The sequence below is a fragment of the Leptodactylus fuscus genome, chromosome 1 (genome assembly GCF_031893055.1).
Source record: "Leptodactylus fuscus isolate aLepFus1 chromosome 1, aLepFus1.hap2, whole genome shotgun sequence".
Classification (NCBI taxonomy): Eukaryota; Metazoa; Chordata; class Amphibia; order Anura; family Leptodactylidae; genus Leptodactylus; species Leptodactylus fuscus.
Window position 1 is genome coordinate 218,659,397 of NC_134265.1, and position 16,817 is coordinate 218,676,213.

At 42.5% G+C, this 16,817-nt stretch overlaps 1 protein-coding gene across 8 annotated transcripts in view; it reads right to left on the reverse strand.

The window, feature by feature from the left end:
* MAST3 (microtubule associated serine/threonine kinase 3) overlaps window positions 1-16,817 on the reverse strand; it is a 205,434-nt gene that overhangs the window by 43,010 nt on the left and 145,607 nt on the right. For 3 of the 8 annotated variants that reach the window (XM_075282755.1, XM_075282709.1, XM_075282747.1), the window contains 5 exons: window positions 11,467-11,555; window positions 8,380-8,449; window positions 4,698-4,718; window positions 4,506-4,584; window positions 556-713 (listed from right to left, as the gene is read on the reverse strand). In XM_075282755.1, the coding sequence (XP_075138856.1) occupies window positions 556-713; window positions 4,506-4,584; window positions 4,698-4,718; window positions 8,380-8,449; window positions 11,467-11,555 (417 nt within the window). Of the gene's footprint in view, window positions 1-555; window positions 714-4,505; window positions 4,585-4,697; window positions 4,719-8,379; window positions 8,453-11,466; window positions 11,556-16,817 lie in introns of all 8 variants that reach the window. The other 5 variants (XM_075282701.1, XM_075282764.1, XM_075282737.1 and 2 more) reach the window with 3 other exon arrangements.

Genomic DNA, 16,817 nt, shown 5'->3' on the forward strand with positions numbered 1-16,817 from the left:
GCTCTTTAACCCATTATCCACAACAAAGATAAGAAGTGTCACACTAGTGGGGTAAATAAACGATTGTGGAGGACGGTGGGTCCCACTCCCCCACAGGCTAGGTGGTTGCACATAATCATTACCTTTGTGAATTTTGTGGTATTTTATACCACATTTTTGTTATGTTGTCTTGTACTAAGTATAGCTTTTAATACATATCAATAAAAGTGAAATTTTAAATACGTCCCTGATAGTTACCTACCTATCTCCAATTTTTGTTTTGTTAGTATCCTATATAGGCAAATGTATACCATTCCAAATTATGCCCATGTACACATATACCTGTTTTAGGTAGGTCCAAGTGCTCTTAAGTTCCCTAGTCCAAAATAACCCCAGACAAAAAGAAAACTCAAATATTGTGCCTTAAAAATGTGTTTACGTACAGTACCCATTGACAGATCTGAAACAAGATGTGAAAAAAATGCAGTGTTCATAACTTCCAAATATAACAGACTGTCAATATTACTGTAAAGTTTTTTTTATTGATTTAGAAAATCAAAGTCAGAATAATATTACCTGAGGCTTCGTGAACGAGCGCGCATGCATGGAGATCGCCTTCCTTCCTCATCTGTGACGCTCTCTGTGCTTCGGAAGTGTTTGGAGAGAAAGTGCAATTCATCCGCGGTGGGCTGGAAAGGCAATTGGTGTAGCCTCTCCTGGGAGGAGGAGGAAGACTGTAAAAAAAATAATAATAATCTACATAAAAAATATAAAGCCTGAGAACATGAAAAACAAGAGTATAATAAAGTATCTGGTAAAACAATAGAACACAAATCTAAGAAATGTTGCAAGCTCAAAAAATACCATAAGACACAACATGGGGGCACATTCATTATTATACACCATTTTTGTGATGTAAAAAGTTGTAAACTTCGAGTATGTGACTTTTTAAAATAATACAGGTGGTGTTTTTACACTGCCCCCGCTGCACTCATGAAAGGGGGACTGGTAAGGTGTGGTTGTGGGCAGGGCATAAATGATGTCTGAAACCTACACCTGCTATGAGGTGGCTCAGCTTTCAGAATCTGGTCTGACCAAAGGGGGCATCAGAATTATGCACTTGTCATACATGCATGGAGCGCAAAGATCATCAAGACCAAATGAGTGAATGTGTTTACTTTCTTAGTCATTACTTACAAAGTAACTGTCATTTTCAAATGTTTCTTGTACATGCAAATACAAGAAACTTTGGTATGGGAAGAAAGAGGCAAAAGATAAAATACAGACTCCTCTCCTGCCATCAACCCTGCACTGATCACTTAAAAGGGGGTTCCTACCTCCCTAACTAATCTGCTTTGTCTGCCATTTCTTCTTCTCACTTTCTGTATTCTTCCACAAGCTGGGTGCTGGGTTTTGACTGCTTGATGGACAGGATACTATAAAGTACCTCACCAGATATAGACATTGCCTTTACCATGAGGCATTATTTATGATCATTACTAGATATCGAATATAAAAGCAGATCAAATAATATGCACAGTTAATGTATATTACATTACACAGGTGTGCATAGAACACTTAGACAACGGACTTGCAGTAAATACATATTATATTTCTGTTACATAGAGAGATAAACATTGTCAGAGCCGTTATCATCAAACTGCAATTAGCCGACCTCCAGAGAGAAATGACTCATCCATCCAAACTGTTATCAGAGGACAGGGACAAAGGAAACACTGTGTAAAGAATGGGATGAATAATTTAACATATCAGGCAAACGAAGCAGCATTCCTAAAGCAATGTATTTAGGAAAATGCTTGAACGTGCATAAGTTAGCAGTAAAGGAAATACCCCTTTAAGGCTAAGTTCACACTTGAATTACGTGTGGTGAAATTTGATCCGGAAAAAAACCACTTCCTAATTAGGAAGTGGATTTTGGACCTTGAAGTGTTTTTTGAAGCGTTTTCTCTCAATCTGTTAACCTTACTGAAACCTAAATCCCACAGTCTGATATGGCCTCCCCTGCAGCTCTGTCTCATGGTGGTCTAGCAGAAAAAGGAACCCAGTTGAAGTCAATGGGAGGCTTTTTTTTTTTTTGTCAGCAATGAAATTCCACACCAAATTCCTCACCATTTTCCTCCGTGTGAATGGACCCTAAAAGACTCAGTTACTTCCAAGGTGCAGGTGCCATTCAAATAGTTCTGTGCAGAGCACCTAGCCACTTATTTCTATAACATAATTGATAGAATCATTCAGGAAATAATTGCCCATTCCCCAGGCAGCATTGATCACATTTACCACACTTTATCCTGCTCTTCTTCTGTAACTGTTTCAAAAGATGAAAATGAAGTCTCCCGCCTCCTTTATTTTTCTCGACCTACAATCTGCAATAGTGACCCTTTAACCCTCACACCTTCTCCAGTCTCTGTCGTCACTACTTACCTTACACTAAAATATTTAACCTCTCTCTCGGGAATCTTTCCTTCCTATTTCTAACATGTTGTCATCACCCTGCTACTTAAGAAACCCTCCCTTGACTTGTCCTGTGCGGCTAACTATCGACCCGTCTCTAATCTCCCCTTCATCTCCAAAATCTTGGAACGCTTGGTCTAGTCCTGCTTGATCTGATATCTTTCTGCTAACTCTCTTCATCTCTCCTTACAATCTGGCTTCCGCACTCAGCACTTTACAGAAATGCCCCTTACAAGAGTCTCCAATGATCTCCTGATGGCTAAACCTAATGATGACTATTCTCTTCTTATTCCTCTGGATCTCTCAGCAGCATCTGACACGGTTGACCTCCAACTCCTCCTCACTATCCACTGGTCTGTCGGTCTCACAGACACCGTGCAGTCTTGGTTCTCCTTGTACCCTTCAGACCGCACTTTCAGTGTATCATTTGCAGGCTCTGTCACTTCCCCCTGCTGTTGGGGTTGCTCAGGGCTCGGTCCTAGGCCCCCTACTCTTATCACTGCACAGCCATTATTGGACAAACCATCAGCAGATTTGGCTTTTGACACCATCTATATGCTGATGACACCCAACTATATACCTCATCCTATGAAATCACCCCTCCACTTATACAAAACACCAGTGACTGTCTCTGCCGTCTCAAATAGCATGTCTTTGTTTTATCTGAAACTGAATCTCTCAGACTGAACTACCACTGTTTCCAGCATCTAACAGACCTAACCCTGATATCTCTAGTTCAGTCTCCGGCCTTATTATAATTCCTAGGCAGTATGTCCGCTGTCTTGGGGTTATGTTTGACTCATAACTTTCCTTCATACACCCCCCCCATCCAGTCACTCGCAGGCTCATTTCCTCTCCACTTCAAAAATATCTCCAGAATCCACCCTTTCCTTACCACAGAAACATTAAAGACCCTCATTGTCGCCCTGATTCACTCTCTCATTGACCCCTGTAACTCCTTACTAATCGGTCTTCCCCTCACTAAACTCTCCCCTCTACAATCTATTCTGAATGCAGCAGCCAGGCTCATCTATCAGTCTAGACACTACAGCGATAACGCTGATCTGCCTATTCAGTACAAAATACAATATAAACTTCACCTTCATCTACAAGGCTCTCCATAATGCTGCACCTCCATACTTTTCCTCCCTCATCTGTGTCTATTGTCCAACCTGTGCTCTCCATTAACTTGACCTAAGACAAACATACTCCATTATCAGAACCTCCTACTCCCGTATCCAAGACTTCTCTTGAGTTGCAAAACTTCTATGAAATGCTATACCTCAGACAATCTCATTAACTCCCAATATCTACAGCTTCAGGTGCATCCTAAAGACACATCTTTTCAGACAGGCCTATCACAATTCTTAAAGTAAAGCCTTCCACAGAATCCCTAAAACTACTGCTCCTCTGTTTACACTCCCACATTACCCCACAGGATATAAAGCAGTATCAGACTGTTACTTTATATGTCCAGGCACCATGTGCACATTAAAAGACACTGACTAATGACAGCTCAAACAGCTTTATGTGTAATGACAGTAACCTCTATTACATAAATGGCTGGTCCACTGTATAAGCAATGCAACTTCATATGCTGCCCGAGCTACCTCTCGTGTCACCCCCTATACCTCATAGATTGTAAGCTCTTGTAAGCAGAACTCTGTATCCAGTAACAAATCACTGTTGAGTATCCAATATATTTAATCACTGTACAGTGCCTATATAAGATGTCTGTTAATATAATTTTCTGTTGTGGAGAAGCTTGTTTCCTGTCCCCAAAAATTATTGATTCTGAAGCAGAAACCACAGCAAGATCAAGCAAGGTGCTTCTATTTCCAGGGCACTCTATAAAAAGAAGACCCTGTCACCACCTCCTATTGAAAACAATAGAAGGCAGAATTCAAGCTGAATGGGGAGCTGATTTTAATGTGGAATCTGGCTCAGTTCCTCAATGTGAACGTGCCCTAATCTTTTCAAATTATGTTTATTTCAGAAGATACATTTTATTGCTAAATACACTATACGAGACAACTATGACAAGATCATGTTACCGAGAGAGTTGAGCTTGGAGTGTTGGTACCATATCCAGAAGAGGGAAGAGATGCCAGAGACCATCTACGTCCATCAGCTCTGAAAACAAAATTAGGTTAGACTGTTAGGGTTCTCCTATAACAATTATTAAAAGCATGACATTTTACATTTTTACATTTAAGTAGGCTTACAGATATGCCAACATTGATTACCTGTCAGTGCGTGGTCCATGACTGCAAGCATCAAAGGGTTTAGGCAACAAGAAGAGAAAGAAAATCAAATCATCGGTAAGAAACAACTGTAGACATTGGGTTAGGAAAAAAAAAAAAATATTTAGGAGGTGGCTATTACATGTACCAAAAATTAATGGAATTCAATGAAAAATTTTGACGTAATAGAAAGTGAACTAATACGTAGATAATTTTGTTTATAAATGGCAACTCCACTCTGTTAACTAAGGAGAGAAGACACTATGATTAGAGATGAGCGAACAGTGTTCTATCGAACACATGTTCGATCGGATATCAGGCTGTTCGATGTGTTCGATTCGAACATCACGTGGCAAACTCCAAAAAAATTCGATTCCCCTCCCACCTTCCCTGGCGCTTTTTTTGCACCAATAACAGCGCAGGGGAGGTGGGACAGGAACTACGACACCGGAGGCATCGAAAAAAATCGGAAAAAGTCATTGGCTGCCGAAATCAGGTGACCTCCATTTTAGACAAATAGTGGATTTCAAATCCGGGTCATATGAGAATGTGAACTTTGTGACTAAGAGACAGGGATAGCTGTACAGGCAGGGATAGCTAGGGATAACCTTTATTTAGGTAGGAATGTTATTAAAAATAACTTTTTGGGGCTCTATCGGGTGTGTAATTGTGATTTTTGTGACAAACTTTTTCCAATAGGAATGCATTGGACAGCGCTGATTGGCCAGAGTACGGAACTCGACCAATCAGCGCTGGCTCTGCTGGAGGAGGCGGAGTCTAAGATCGCTCCACACCAGTCTCCATTCTGGTCCGACCTTAGACTCCGCCTCCTCCGGCAGAGCCAGCGCTGATTGACCGAAGGCTGGCCAATGCATTCCTATGTGAATGCAGAGACTTAGCAGTGCTGAGCCAGTTCTGCTCAACTACACATCTGATGTAGCAGAGCCGAGTGTGCACTAGAACCCCTGTGCAAACTCAGCTCACGCTAATAGAATGCATTGGCCAGCGCTGATTGGCCAATGCATTCTATTAGCCCGATGAAGTAGAGCTGAATGTGTGTGCTAAGCACACACATTCAGCTCTACTTCATCGGGCTAATAGAATGCATTGGCCAGCGCTGATTGGCCAGAGTACGGAATTCGACCAATCAGCACTGGCTCTGCTGGAGGAGGCGGAGTCTAAGATCGCTCCACACCAGTCTCCATTCAGGTCCGACCTTAGACTCCGCCTCCTCCGGCAGAGCCAGCGCTGATTGGCCGAAGGCTGGCCAATGCATTCCTATGCGAATGCAGAGACTTAGCAGTGCTGAGCCAGTTCTGCTCAACTACACATCTGATGTAGCAGAGCCGAGTGTGCATCAGATGTGTAGTTGAGCAGAACTGGCTCAGCACTGCTAAGTCTCTGCATTCGCATAGGAATGCATTGGCCAGCCTTCGGCCAATCAGCGCTGGCTCTGCCGGAGGAGGTGGAGTCTAAGGTCAGACCTGAATGGAGACTGGTGTGGAGCGATCTTAGACTCCGCCTCCTCCAGCAGAGCCAGCGCTGATTGGTCGAATTCCGTACTCTGGCCAATCAGCGCTGGCCAATGCATTTCTATGGGGAAAAGTTAGCTTGCGAAAATCGCAAGCTGACAGGGATTTCCATGAAATAAAGTGACTTTTATGCCCCCAGACATGCTTCCCCTGCTGTCCCAGTGTCATTCCAGGGTGTTGGTATCATTTCCTGGGGTGTCATAGTGGACTTGGTGACCCTCCAGACACGGATTTGGGTTTCCCCCTTAACGAGTATATGTTCCCCATAGACTATAATGGGGTTCGAAACCCGTTCAAACACTCGAACAGTGAGCGGCTGTTCGAATCGAATTTCGAACCTCGAACATTTTAGTGTTCGCTCATCTCTAACTATGATACTAACAAAAAACCATCTTAGCTTACTATAAAAGCCAAGTAGTGGTAAACGTGTTTGGTAAATGTCCCAGTCAGGCATTGTTCAAATGGCAATCGTGAGTATGACACTTAGTATAAAAGGAATATACTACACATCCAGTCTAGGTCAATAAACTTGTCATAATTTTATTTATTACATCATACACATATATAAAAGATGGACATTAGAAGGGGAATCTACAAATACAAACTGACTGGGTAAAAGTGAAGTGCAGCAGATGGTATGTGGTCCCTTTAAGTATTTACATACAATGGAATACACATGGATTAAGCTAATGCCAGAAAGGACCTCAGCATTGGAGTCCTTTATACGCCGTGTGTGGACATTATATACACATAGCAATAGTATCAATAGCCGCTGAGGTATATATCATGAGTGGCCACTAAGTTATACACATTACCACAACAGCTCAAAGAAAGTGCTAGAAGTTTAAAGTTACCATGTGGTCCAATATATGTCTCCTATCCATTAAAGTGATAGCATTGATACATACACATTGGTGACTATAACAACATAGGTTCACATGTATCCTATACCACTATATACAGGTTTAATAGCACTGTGGCTTACCCATGTTGCCAATAGGAGGTATACAAGTCGGGACAGGCACTCACTCCCCAGTACCTGACGCGCGTTTCGGCTATGCAGCCTTCGTCTGGAGGTCAGGTACTGGGGAGTGAGTGCCTGTCCTGACTTGTATACCTCCTATTGGCAACATGGGTAAGCCACAGTGCTATTAAACCTGTATATAGTGGTATAGGATACATGTGAACCTATGTTGTTATAGTCACCAATGTGTGTGTATCAATGTTATCACTTTAATGGATAGGAGATATATATTGGACCACATGGTAACTTTAAACTTCTAGCATTTTCTTTGAGCTGTTGTGGTAATGTGTATAACTTAGTGGCCACTCATGATACATACCTCAGCGGCTATTGATACTATTGCTATTTGTATATAATGTCCACACACAGCGTATAAAGGACTCCAATGCTGAGGTCCTTTCTGGCATTAGCTTAATCCATGTGTATTCCATTGTATGTAAATACTTAAAGGGACCACATACCATCTGCTGCAATTCACTTTTACCCAGTCAGTTTGTATTTGTAGATTCCCCTTCTAATGTCCATCTTTTATATATGTGTATAATGTAATAAATAAAATTATGACAAGTTTATTGACCTAGACTGGATGTGTAGTATATTCCTTTTATACTAAGTGTCATACTCACGAATTTTTTTTCTTGTGGATATTTTATGTGTATGGTGAGGACACAGATTTCTTTAGGGCTTGGTATAGTTTAAAGGAACCCATGCATTTACGCATATACTTTAGGTTGCTTATTTTTGGTTGGTTGTCTATCATTGTTCAAATGGCATCATGGCTAACATGAAGTTAACTTTCTCCCTCCCCCCCCCCCCCCAAAAAAAAAAAAAAAAAAAAAAAAAAAAAAAAAAAAAAAAAGAAAGAAATTAGTAAAAGTCAATGACATTTATCACAACAGATCTGTCAAATTAGTTATGGATGCTTGAAGAATGGCATGTATGATGCCAGTGAGAGCAGTGATTTCTACTACTTAAGCACAATGACTTTAATACACTGCATAAAGTATTGGCTCTTAAAAACTGCTACTAACATACATATTAAATACATATTACGGATTGTAATGGCATAACAAAAAAAAAGAAAAATACCAGAACTTGGCCTTCATATGTAACTTAAAAGAATACTTACGTGCGAGCAAAGGGGAAGTTAACAGACGCACTAGTGGAGAAGTTTCTTGGACTATCCAGGGGACTGCTCCCTGCTATCAAAAGTAAAAATGAATAAGCAAACATGACGACTAGAAAACATCAGCTATAATGATAAAACATACTAGAATGTACTACCTATAGAAGAAAGTTATAGGCCTAATGTATTGAGCGCTATTAGAAATACCGTAGCTCAAATGACTATAAGGAACTTTGTAAATGTCCTTGTCAGAGAAAAACGACTCCCTCCCCCCTTTTTTCTGGATGTTTTTCTGCTCTACCTGTAAAACTGACATTTACTCTGAAATATCTGCTGAATTCTGAGAGTAGTCAGGAACTATATGAGAGCAGAAAGACAGAAGCAAAGACACAGCAGGCAGGAAGTTATGTTACTCCAAGTACTTTATTTCTATACTGATACATGTTATTACTTCCCTTTAATGTCCTAAGTAACCCTGCTGATGCATCTGAGAATTATTGAGCAGATTTTCATACACAGTTGTGGTCAAAAGTTTTTAGACTGTCACAAAATGTTGGTCTTCTCAAACTCCAAGCACTGATTAGGAAAGAATGGGTTGCCATCAGTCAGTATTTGGCCCAGAAGCTTACATGCAGCATCCAAAGAAAACTGCAGAAGCCTTGAAAAATAAGGATCAACACTGTAAATATTGAGTTTTTGCATAAAGTTGACATATTTGTCAATAACCGTTTAAATACTTATGAAATGATTATAAAATTGTACTTTAGTATACCAGAAAAACATCTGACAAAGATCTAAGATACTGAAAACTAAAATTTGTGTCAGTCTCAAAACTTTTGGCCACAACTGTACTTTTTGTGCTGGCAGTGGCAGACATCATAGCTGACTAGTGGCTACACACTATTGTTGTTAATGTTTGTTGCTGTCTTCCGTCCTAAGATGACAGCAACGGACATTAACTGCTGGAGAGAACGGACACAGATGGATGCTAGGTTCACACTAGTGTTTGGGTCTCCGTGGTTCAGGTCCTCCTGGGGACCAAAAAGACAGAGACCCTGTCCACTTATAATGTGGTTACCTGCGGAAACCCTGCCAGTTTCTACTTGATTTCCGCCAGTTTCCTGGATTTTTTTCTGTCTGCAGTTTTAGAATCTGCGGCAGAGTCTTGTACAGGGATTCCAATGCAGATGTGAATCTAGACTGATTCTGTGTCCATTCCCAATGACACTAATATAAACAGCATGATGGACGATATCTTCCATCATGTTTGGAATAAAGTGTGCATGCATGAATTTTCCTTCCAGTATGAAAAGTAAACAAAGGAAGATCGCCTCAGTCATGTTTACATTATTGTCAGTGGGTACAGACATAGAATCAGTCTGTGTCTGTTCTCTGCAACAGTTTAATGTCCATTGTTGTCATCGTATGCCAGAAGACAGTAACGGACATTAACAACAGTAGTGTGAACCCATCCACTAGCTCAGGAAGAACTAAAAATTAAAAACAGAGGCTGGAGAAATAAAAACTGCCATCACATGTAAAAGTCATGCCATGGTTAAAAATAATGTTATTCATCATGCACATACAAGCACAGCACAGAGAACTAATGATTATGACGATGACCATGAGGTCTTCCTCTTTCTCTTCCGTTTTTCCTTAGCTGCTATGGACTCCTAGTATATCTCTCTCAGCTTATGTGTGTCTACGTCTGTAATATATTACTCTGTATTATCCTGTACCTGTATTACTATGCTGCTGTAACATGCTGAAATTTCCCCAATGTGGGACTATTAAAGGATTATCTTATCTTACAGCTGAACCGACTGTGTATGTGTATGGAGAGGATGAGAGGAATAACCAAATTCAATGGCTATCTAAAGCTGACCATACACATATGCTGCATGTGAATGCTTGTTAATTTAAAGAGGACCTTTCACCACTTTTGGGCACATGCAGTGTTATATACTGCTGGAAAGCTGACAGTGCGCTGAATTCAGCGCACTGTCGGCTTTCCCGATCTGTGCCCGGTGTAAAGAGCTTACGGTGCCGGTACCGTAGTGCTCTATGGTCAGAAGGGCGTTTCTGACCATTAGCCAGAGACGTCCTTCTGCCTCGCGGCGCCAATCACGCTGTGCTGTGGAGCGGGGAGAAACTCCCCCCTCCCGCTACTGATAATGCTCGTCTATGGACAAGCTGTGTGAGCAGAGGGAGGGGGCGTTCCTCCCCGCTCCACAGCACAGCGTGATTGGCGCCGCGAGGCAGAAGGACGTCTCTGGCTAATGGTCAGAAACGCCCTTCTGACCATAGAGCACTACGGTACCGGCACCGTAAGCTCTTTACACCGGGCACAGATTGGGAAAGCCGACAGTGCACCGAATTCAGCGCACTGTCAGCTTTCCAGCAGTATATAACACTGCATGTGCCCAAAAGTGGTGAAAGGTCCTCTTTAACAATTATCCCTCAACACGTCTTCTCTAAGGGAAGAGGAGAAAAGCATTCATGTATTTTCTGCCAAAGGAAATCCAGTAAGATCCCATACACATAAAAGGTGTTTATTTTAGACAAACCAGTAACATCAAAATTTAGCAACTGCCTACTTGACCCAATATCTATTACTATACAGGGAAACCTCTAGGCCCTAGTACAATACCATAAGACAGCACATCAATTCTATAATTGGAAAATTCTCACAAAATCAGAATTCAAACAATATCTAAAATGGAGTTGTTAATTTTTCAAATATCCATGTCCTATACTCCATGTAACGTTTGCCTGGTTGCTAACTTATCATACGATTGATATTTGCATGTTTTGGTAGTGCAGTCTGAAGTATATGGGGCAGCGCTGCAATACCAAGTCATTCACTGAGTAAACAACACAGCTTCCAAAATGTAAACATTCTAGGGAGCAGCGCTGTTCCAGGGGAGCACATTTGAGGGGTCTTGGCTTTGGAACCCTCAGAGATATAATACTGATGACCTATCCCAAGGATATATTTATACTCTTTATCTCATGTACTTTGCAGAATTTAGTGATAACAGTATTAGATCTATTATGGCCATCATACTTCATATACTTGTCAGAACTAACCTGTAGGTACAGAAAGTGGCGATAATGGACGAGACAGCGTGGGTGAAGGTGATCCCACAACCAAACTCTTCCTGTTGCTGCTTCTGCAACTGAGGAAAGAACAAACATTGTTATTTTACTAAAATCCAAAAACTTCATGTTAATGGAAATCATATATAAAGATGCAAGATCAATTGCATAACTAGAACATTTATTGTCAATTCTATGTTCACATGAAAGATGCAAAACAAAAAATATACACCCACTCCACTGCAGCTCTGCTGTATATACATATTCATACCATGGTGATATCCTGTAAATTGAGCATGCACTGGAAGAAAGAATGCGGTTATTTCTAGTACAGGCCACGTAACAGACTTTTAAGAAATGCACAACTGCCTAAAGGGGTTCTTTGGGAATAATAAAAAAAAAAACCAAAAAAAAAAAAAAACCATGTCAGTATAGAGCCACAGATACATTCCTAAACATTTTTACTCTATTCATATCTATATTCCAATTTCTATACCACGTCCTGTCATTACCTTCCAGAAGCCATACTCACAGAGATTAGTAAGAGCTTACTTTCGCGGGGGCAATTTGTACTTCATAATGGTATTTGATATTCCAGATGATAAAGGAATAAAGTGAGACCAAAAAGATGGTCAACATGATTAAAAATTAGAACATGGCACTGAGATTTTTCAAACTTCTGTAGGGTGAAGACCAGGTATCCAAAGTGTCTGGCAAAGAGGAGTGTGGGCTATTCATCTTCATCTACCAGAAGTGTATGTGCCTGATAGGTCAAGCTCTCCATTCAACTGCCTGCAAATAATCTTTGAGTAAGAACTGTTTGAAGGGTTGGCAGTGCCTTATGGTGATAGGGAGCTATAATGGAAAACAAAGATGCTCCACAAGGGGGAAAGGTGGGGTAAATGGAGGAACAGTAATGGCTTATATACAACTATTTTATATTTAAGTGCAGTGGCGGATCCAGGGTTTGCGGGGCCCTGGGCAATTGACTTTGGCGGGGCCCTACGCGCAGAGCGCCGCAGCAAATTAAGCCCCGCCCACTTTTATGTTGACTCCGCCCATTATCATTCATTTTTCATGTGATTCCACACAGTATAATCCTCCTACAGTCACCCGTAAATTATATGTCCCCCCCTCCATCTCTCCCCATTTTCATATACACCCTTCATCTACCCCTAGTTTCATGTCCCCCCCCCTCTATCTCTGTCCCCAGTTTCATGCCATTCTCCCCCTTTATCTGCCCACAGTTTCATGTCCCCCCCCGTCTCTGCCCCAGTGTCATGCCGTTCTCCCCCCTTCATCTGCCCCAGTGTCATGCTGTTCTCCCCCCCTCTATCTGCCCCAGTGTCATGCCGTTCTCCCTCCGTTCATCTGCCCCAGCGTCATACTGTTCTCACACACACTCACCTTCCCTCGTTCCCCCTAAGCTCTCTCCCTCATACACATATTGTAGGTGCGATGTGACATCATCACATCGCGACTACAAATGCCGGAGCTCAGCGTTAAAACAGGAGCTGAGCTGTGACACCTCCTGCTTTAAACGCCTATGTATTCAGCTCATCGGCGTCCGTAGGACATGCTGACCCAGGGCCGGCTCCAGGTTTTTATGGGCCCTTGGGCGACAGAGCCTCAGTGGGCCCCCTTGTAAAGGAGGCGGGGGAGTCGAGACACTGTGCGTCGCAGATGAAGCGAGTGACGTCATGCAGGAGTGTGGCGTCACCAACGCCATACCTCCTAATTTTTAATGAGTAGAAAGAGGGGTAAAATGTGCGGCGTGCTCTGCGTGCCGCGGCAAATTTGGCTCCACCCACTTTTATGTTGATTCCACCCATTCTCATTCATTTATCATGTGCTCCCACACAGTATAATCCTCCTACAGTCACCCGTAAATTATATTCCCCCCCTCCATCTCTCCCCCAGTTTCATATACACCCTTCCTCTGTCCCCAGTTTCATGTCCCCCCCCTCCATCTCTGTCCCCAGTTTCATCACGTTCTCCCCTTTCATCTGCCCACAGTTTAATGTCCCCTGTCTCTGCCCCAGTGTCATGCCGTTCCCCCCTCCCCTTCATTTGCCCCCCAGTTTCATTGGGCCCTCTCCATCTCTGTCCCCAGTTTCATGCCGTTCTCTCCCCACCCCCTTCATCTTCCCCAGTGTCATGCCGTTCCCCCCTCCCCTTCATTTGCCCCCCAGTTTCATTGGGTCCCCTCCATCTCTGTCCCCAGTTTCATGCCGTTCTCTCCCCACCCCCTTCATCTTCCCCAGTGTCATGCCGTTCCCCCCTCCCCTTCATTTGCCCCCAGTTTCATTGGGCCCCCTCCATCTCTGTCCCCAGTTTCATGCCGTTCTCTCCCCACCCCCTTCATCTTCCCCAGTGTCATGCCATTCCCCCCTCCCCTTCATTTGCCCCCCAGTTTCATTGGGCCCCCTCCATCTCTGTCCCCAGTTTCATGCCGTTATCTCCCCACCCCCTCCATCTGCCCCAGTGTCATGCCATTCCCCCCTCCCCTTCATTTGCCTCCCAGTTTCATGGGCCCCCTTCATTATGTTCCACCTTAATATTTAATACAAAACAAACACTTACACTCACCTTCTATCACTCACCTTCCATAGTTCCCCCGACGCTCCTCTCTCACTCCAGTCACATACGCGATGCAGGAGCTGTGACCTCAGCTCCTGCTTAGCTGCGGCCCGGCTTGCGTGTGTAAGCGTGATGTGATGACGTCATCGCGCCTACACACGCAAGCCGGGCCGGAGCTTTAAAGCAGGAGCTGAGGTCACAGCTTTAATCGAGTATGTATTCCAGCTCATCGGCGGACGGACGCCGATGAGCTGAAATCGTGACAGGCAAGTGCCGGGGAGCCCCCAGAGGCTCTGTGAGCCCTGGCACTTGCCCGACTGCCGAGCTGACCGGGACCATTTTGTTAGGGCCGGGCCGTGGGGCCCCGCTAAGCGCGGGGCCCCGGGCGGTTGCCCGACTCGCCTGGCCCTGGATCCGCCCCTGTTTAAGTGTATCAAGCAGTAGACGTTTAAAAGTGGGTAGCACTAGATTTCAAGTCACAGCTAATGAACTGTGAGATTTATCATTAAGCAAAATTAAAACAAGTAAAATGGTAATACCAGTATAGAAAATCTATACAAGAAAAAAAAAAAAAAAGGGGGGGGGGGGGGAAGGGAATTTGGTTTTTGTAGAGATAACTAATCCTCAAGCCTTACATACACAGTAGATGAACGCTGGCTGAACCAGGCAAAACTGTTATGCTTATGGGGGCGTCCTCAGTCCTGTTGGCGGAAAGAAGAGTTGCGTATGTTTGATTTCAGAATGCCTAGACCTCTTGTTCTCAAGATAGGCAGATTCCCTTCTCTATTGAGATCATATGCACACTTGGCCAGACAGAGCAATCATTGTTTGAGTTTTCTTCTAGAAGACACTAACAATGAGGAAGTACTGTACACAATTAATTATTAAAAGGGAAGTCATGTTTTATTCCTCTTTGCAGACCAACATACCACACATCTGGGTTACAGACACTAGAACATGCCACGTTCTATAATACTGGAACAACAAAAAAACACAATGTCCCCTGTTCAACACTAGTTGACATGGTTTCTATAAAGACTTCCTGTTTCCACAGAGTGTTCTTGTAACTGGCATGCAGCACCAACAAAAACATAGAAGTGAGCAAAGCTAAAACCCCTGCACTTTCATGTGAATGGAACATTACTTCTTTCACAATAGTACGAGACAGTAATGGCGTAATGTGCAGCATGTCAGAATTACAGAAACCTGCGGATTCTGAAGGAAAAAAAAAATAAGTTGGACTGAAAAAGAAGGAATGTCTGAGAAACGAATAATTTCTTTTAGGGAGCGGCTACTAAAATGCTTCCATCAGTTAGTCTAGTCTGCCCACGAGAGTGTACCATCGCAAGTGCACAATTATGATATTTATGAGACACACTTCCTGACCCGTGGAAATTTCCGCTCATGAGAAGCCATTACTCAGACAAGTAACTCTGACCTGCAGGGAAGTGAAGCTGCAAAGCAGAGCCCCGACTGTAGAGCTCTTGGCGCAGTAACAAATCCTGCATTATTGAAGCCCGGAAGCAATCCTAGTTCTTTAATCAGCCTTCCAGTTATGCTGGTGGTATGAAAAGGTAAATATAGTATATAAAAGTAATCATCATACTATATTATATATAGAACCTTTGCATAGTACTTTAGACAGGTGTAGAAAAAAAAACATGTAAAGAATGCATAATTCTGTTTCAGGAGCCACTATGACTTCCCCAGAGAGACGGACCCTTGACTCCAATAGGAACACAGGTCAAAAACTCTCTCACCGGGCCACAAAGACAGCATCAAATACCATAATACCATAAAAAAGAAAACACAACCTAATAGGGGGGACCACCGCCTGCAAGAACTTTCTACCAAAGGCAATTTCTTGGGATGTAGACAAATTTAGCTTCTAGTGTTCGAAGAACATATGAGGGTTGGAAAATACCACTTGTTCCAAATATGATGCCAAATATTTATCAGCCCAATAGAGAGATACAGTACGAGTAGAACGGGTTTTCAAGAGCTTGGTGAATCATTCACAATTGCCTTGTAGGCCTAACAAATTGCTGAATTAAAGTGTAACTAAACTTTCATTTATTTATTTTTTCAATCTATAGCCCAGGTGAATATAAACTTGGTGCTATAATTTGTAGATAAGAAAATTTCCTCTGTCACTGATCATATCTGCACAATAGAGAGGAAAAAGGAGAACTCCTCAAAGAGAGAGATAAGCCATATAGGAACAGTTCTTTTTCACAACACAACTTACCAGGAATTACTATCCAGCCAGCTTTCCAATTGTTGTAACCCTAAGCTGGTGCAAGAGCAAAAAAAAAAAAAAAAAAAAAAAAAAATCTTACTCAAGGAAAACTCCAGGAGCTTCAGAATAAAGTTGAAGCAGGTGTGGTACTGGGCCCCTCTAGAAGTAAGGCCATAACATTTGGTCAATGCAGATCTCAAGATTTTGTCCTAAAATTGGGTCAACCTTTAGTGACTTTGTACCCTTATATATTTTAGGGATGGCATAAAAAGTTGGCACAAGAGAATGATTTTTTGGTTTGGTCCATGTGGACAATTGGTGCTAGGTTACGACATTTTTTTACAAATTGATAGATTAAAGGTTAAGTTTTAATTCCTATTACCTGGTGGGTCTCTATGCAACTTGGTTGGTAATCATCTGGGGAGTTTGTAGACATTAGAAACAACCCATTGAATTACTGGTTATTTGCATCCTTGCTGTGGAAGTTGAATCCTTCCATTACTAAGACATTGCGCACCCTACC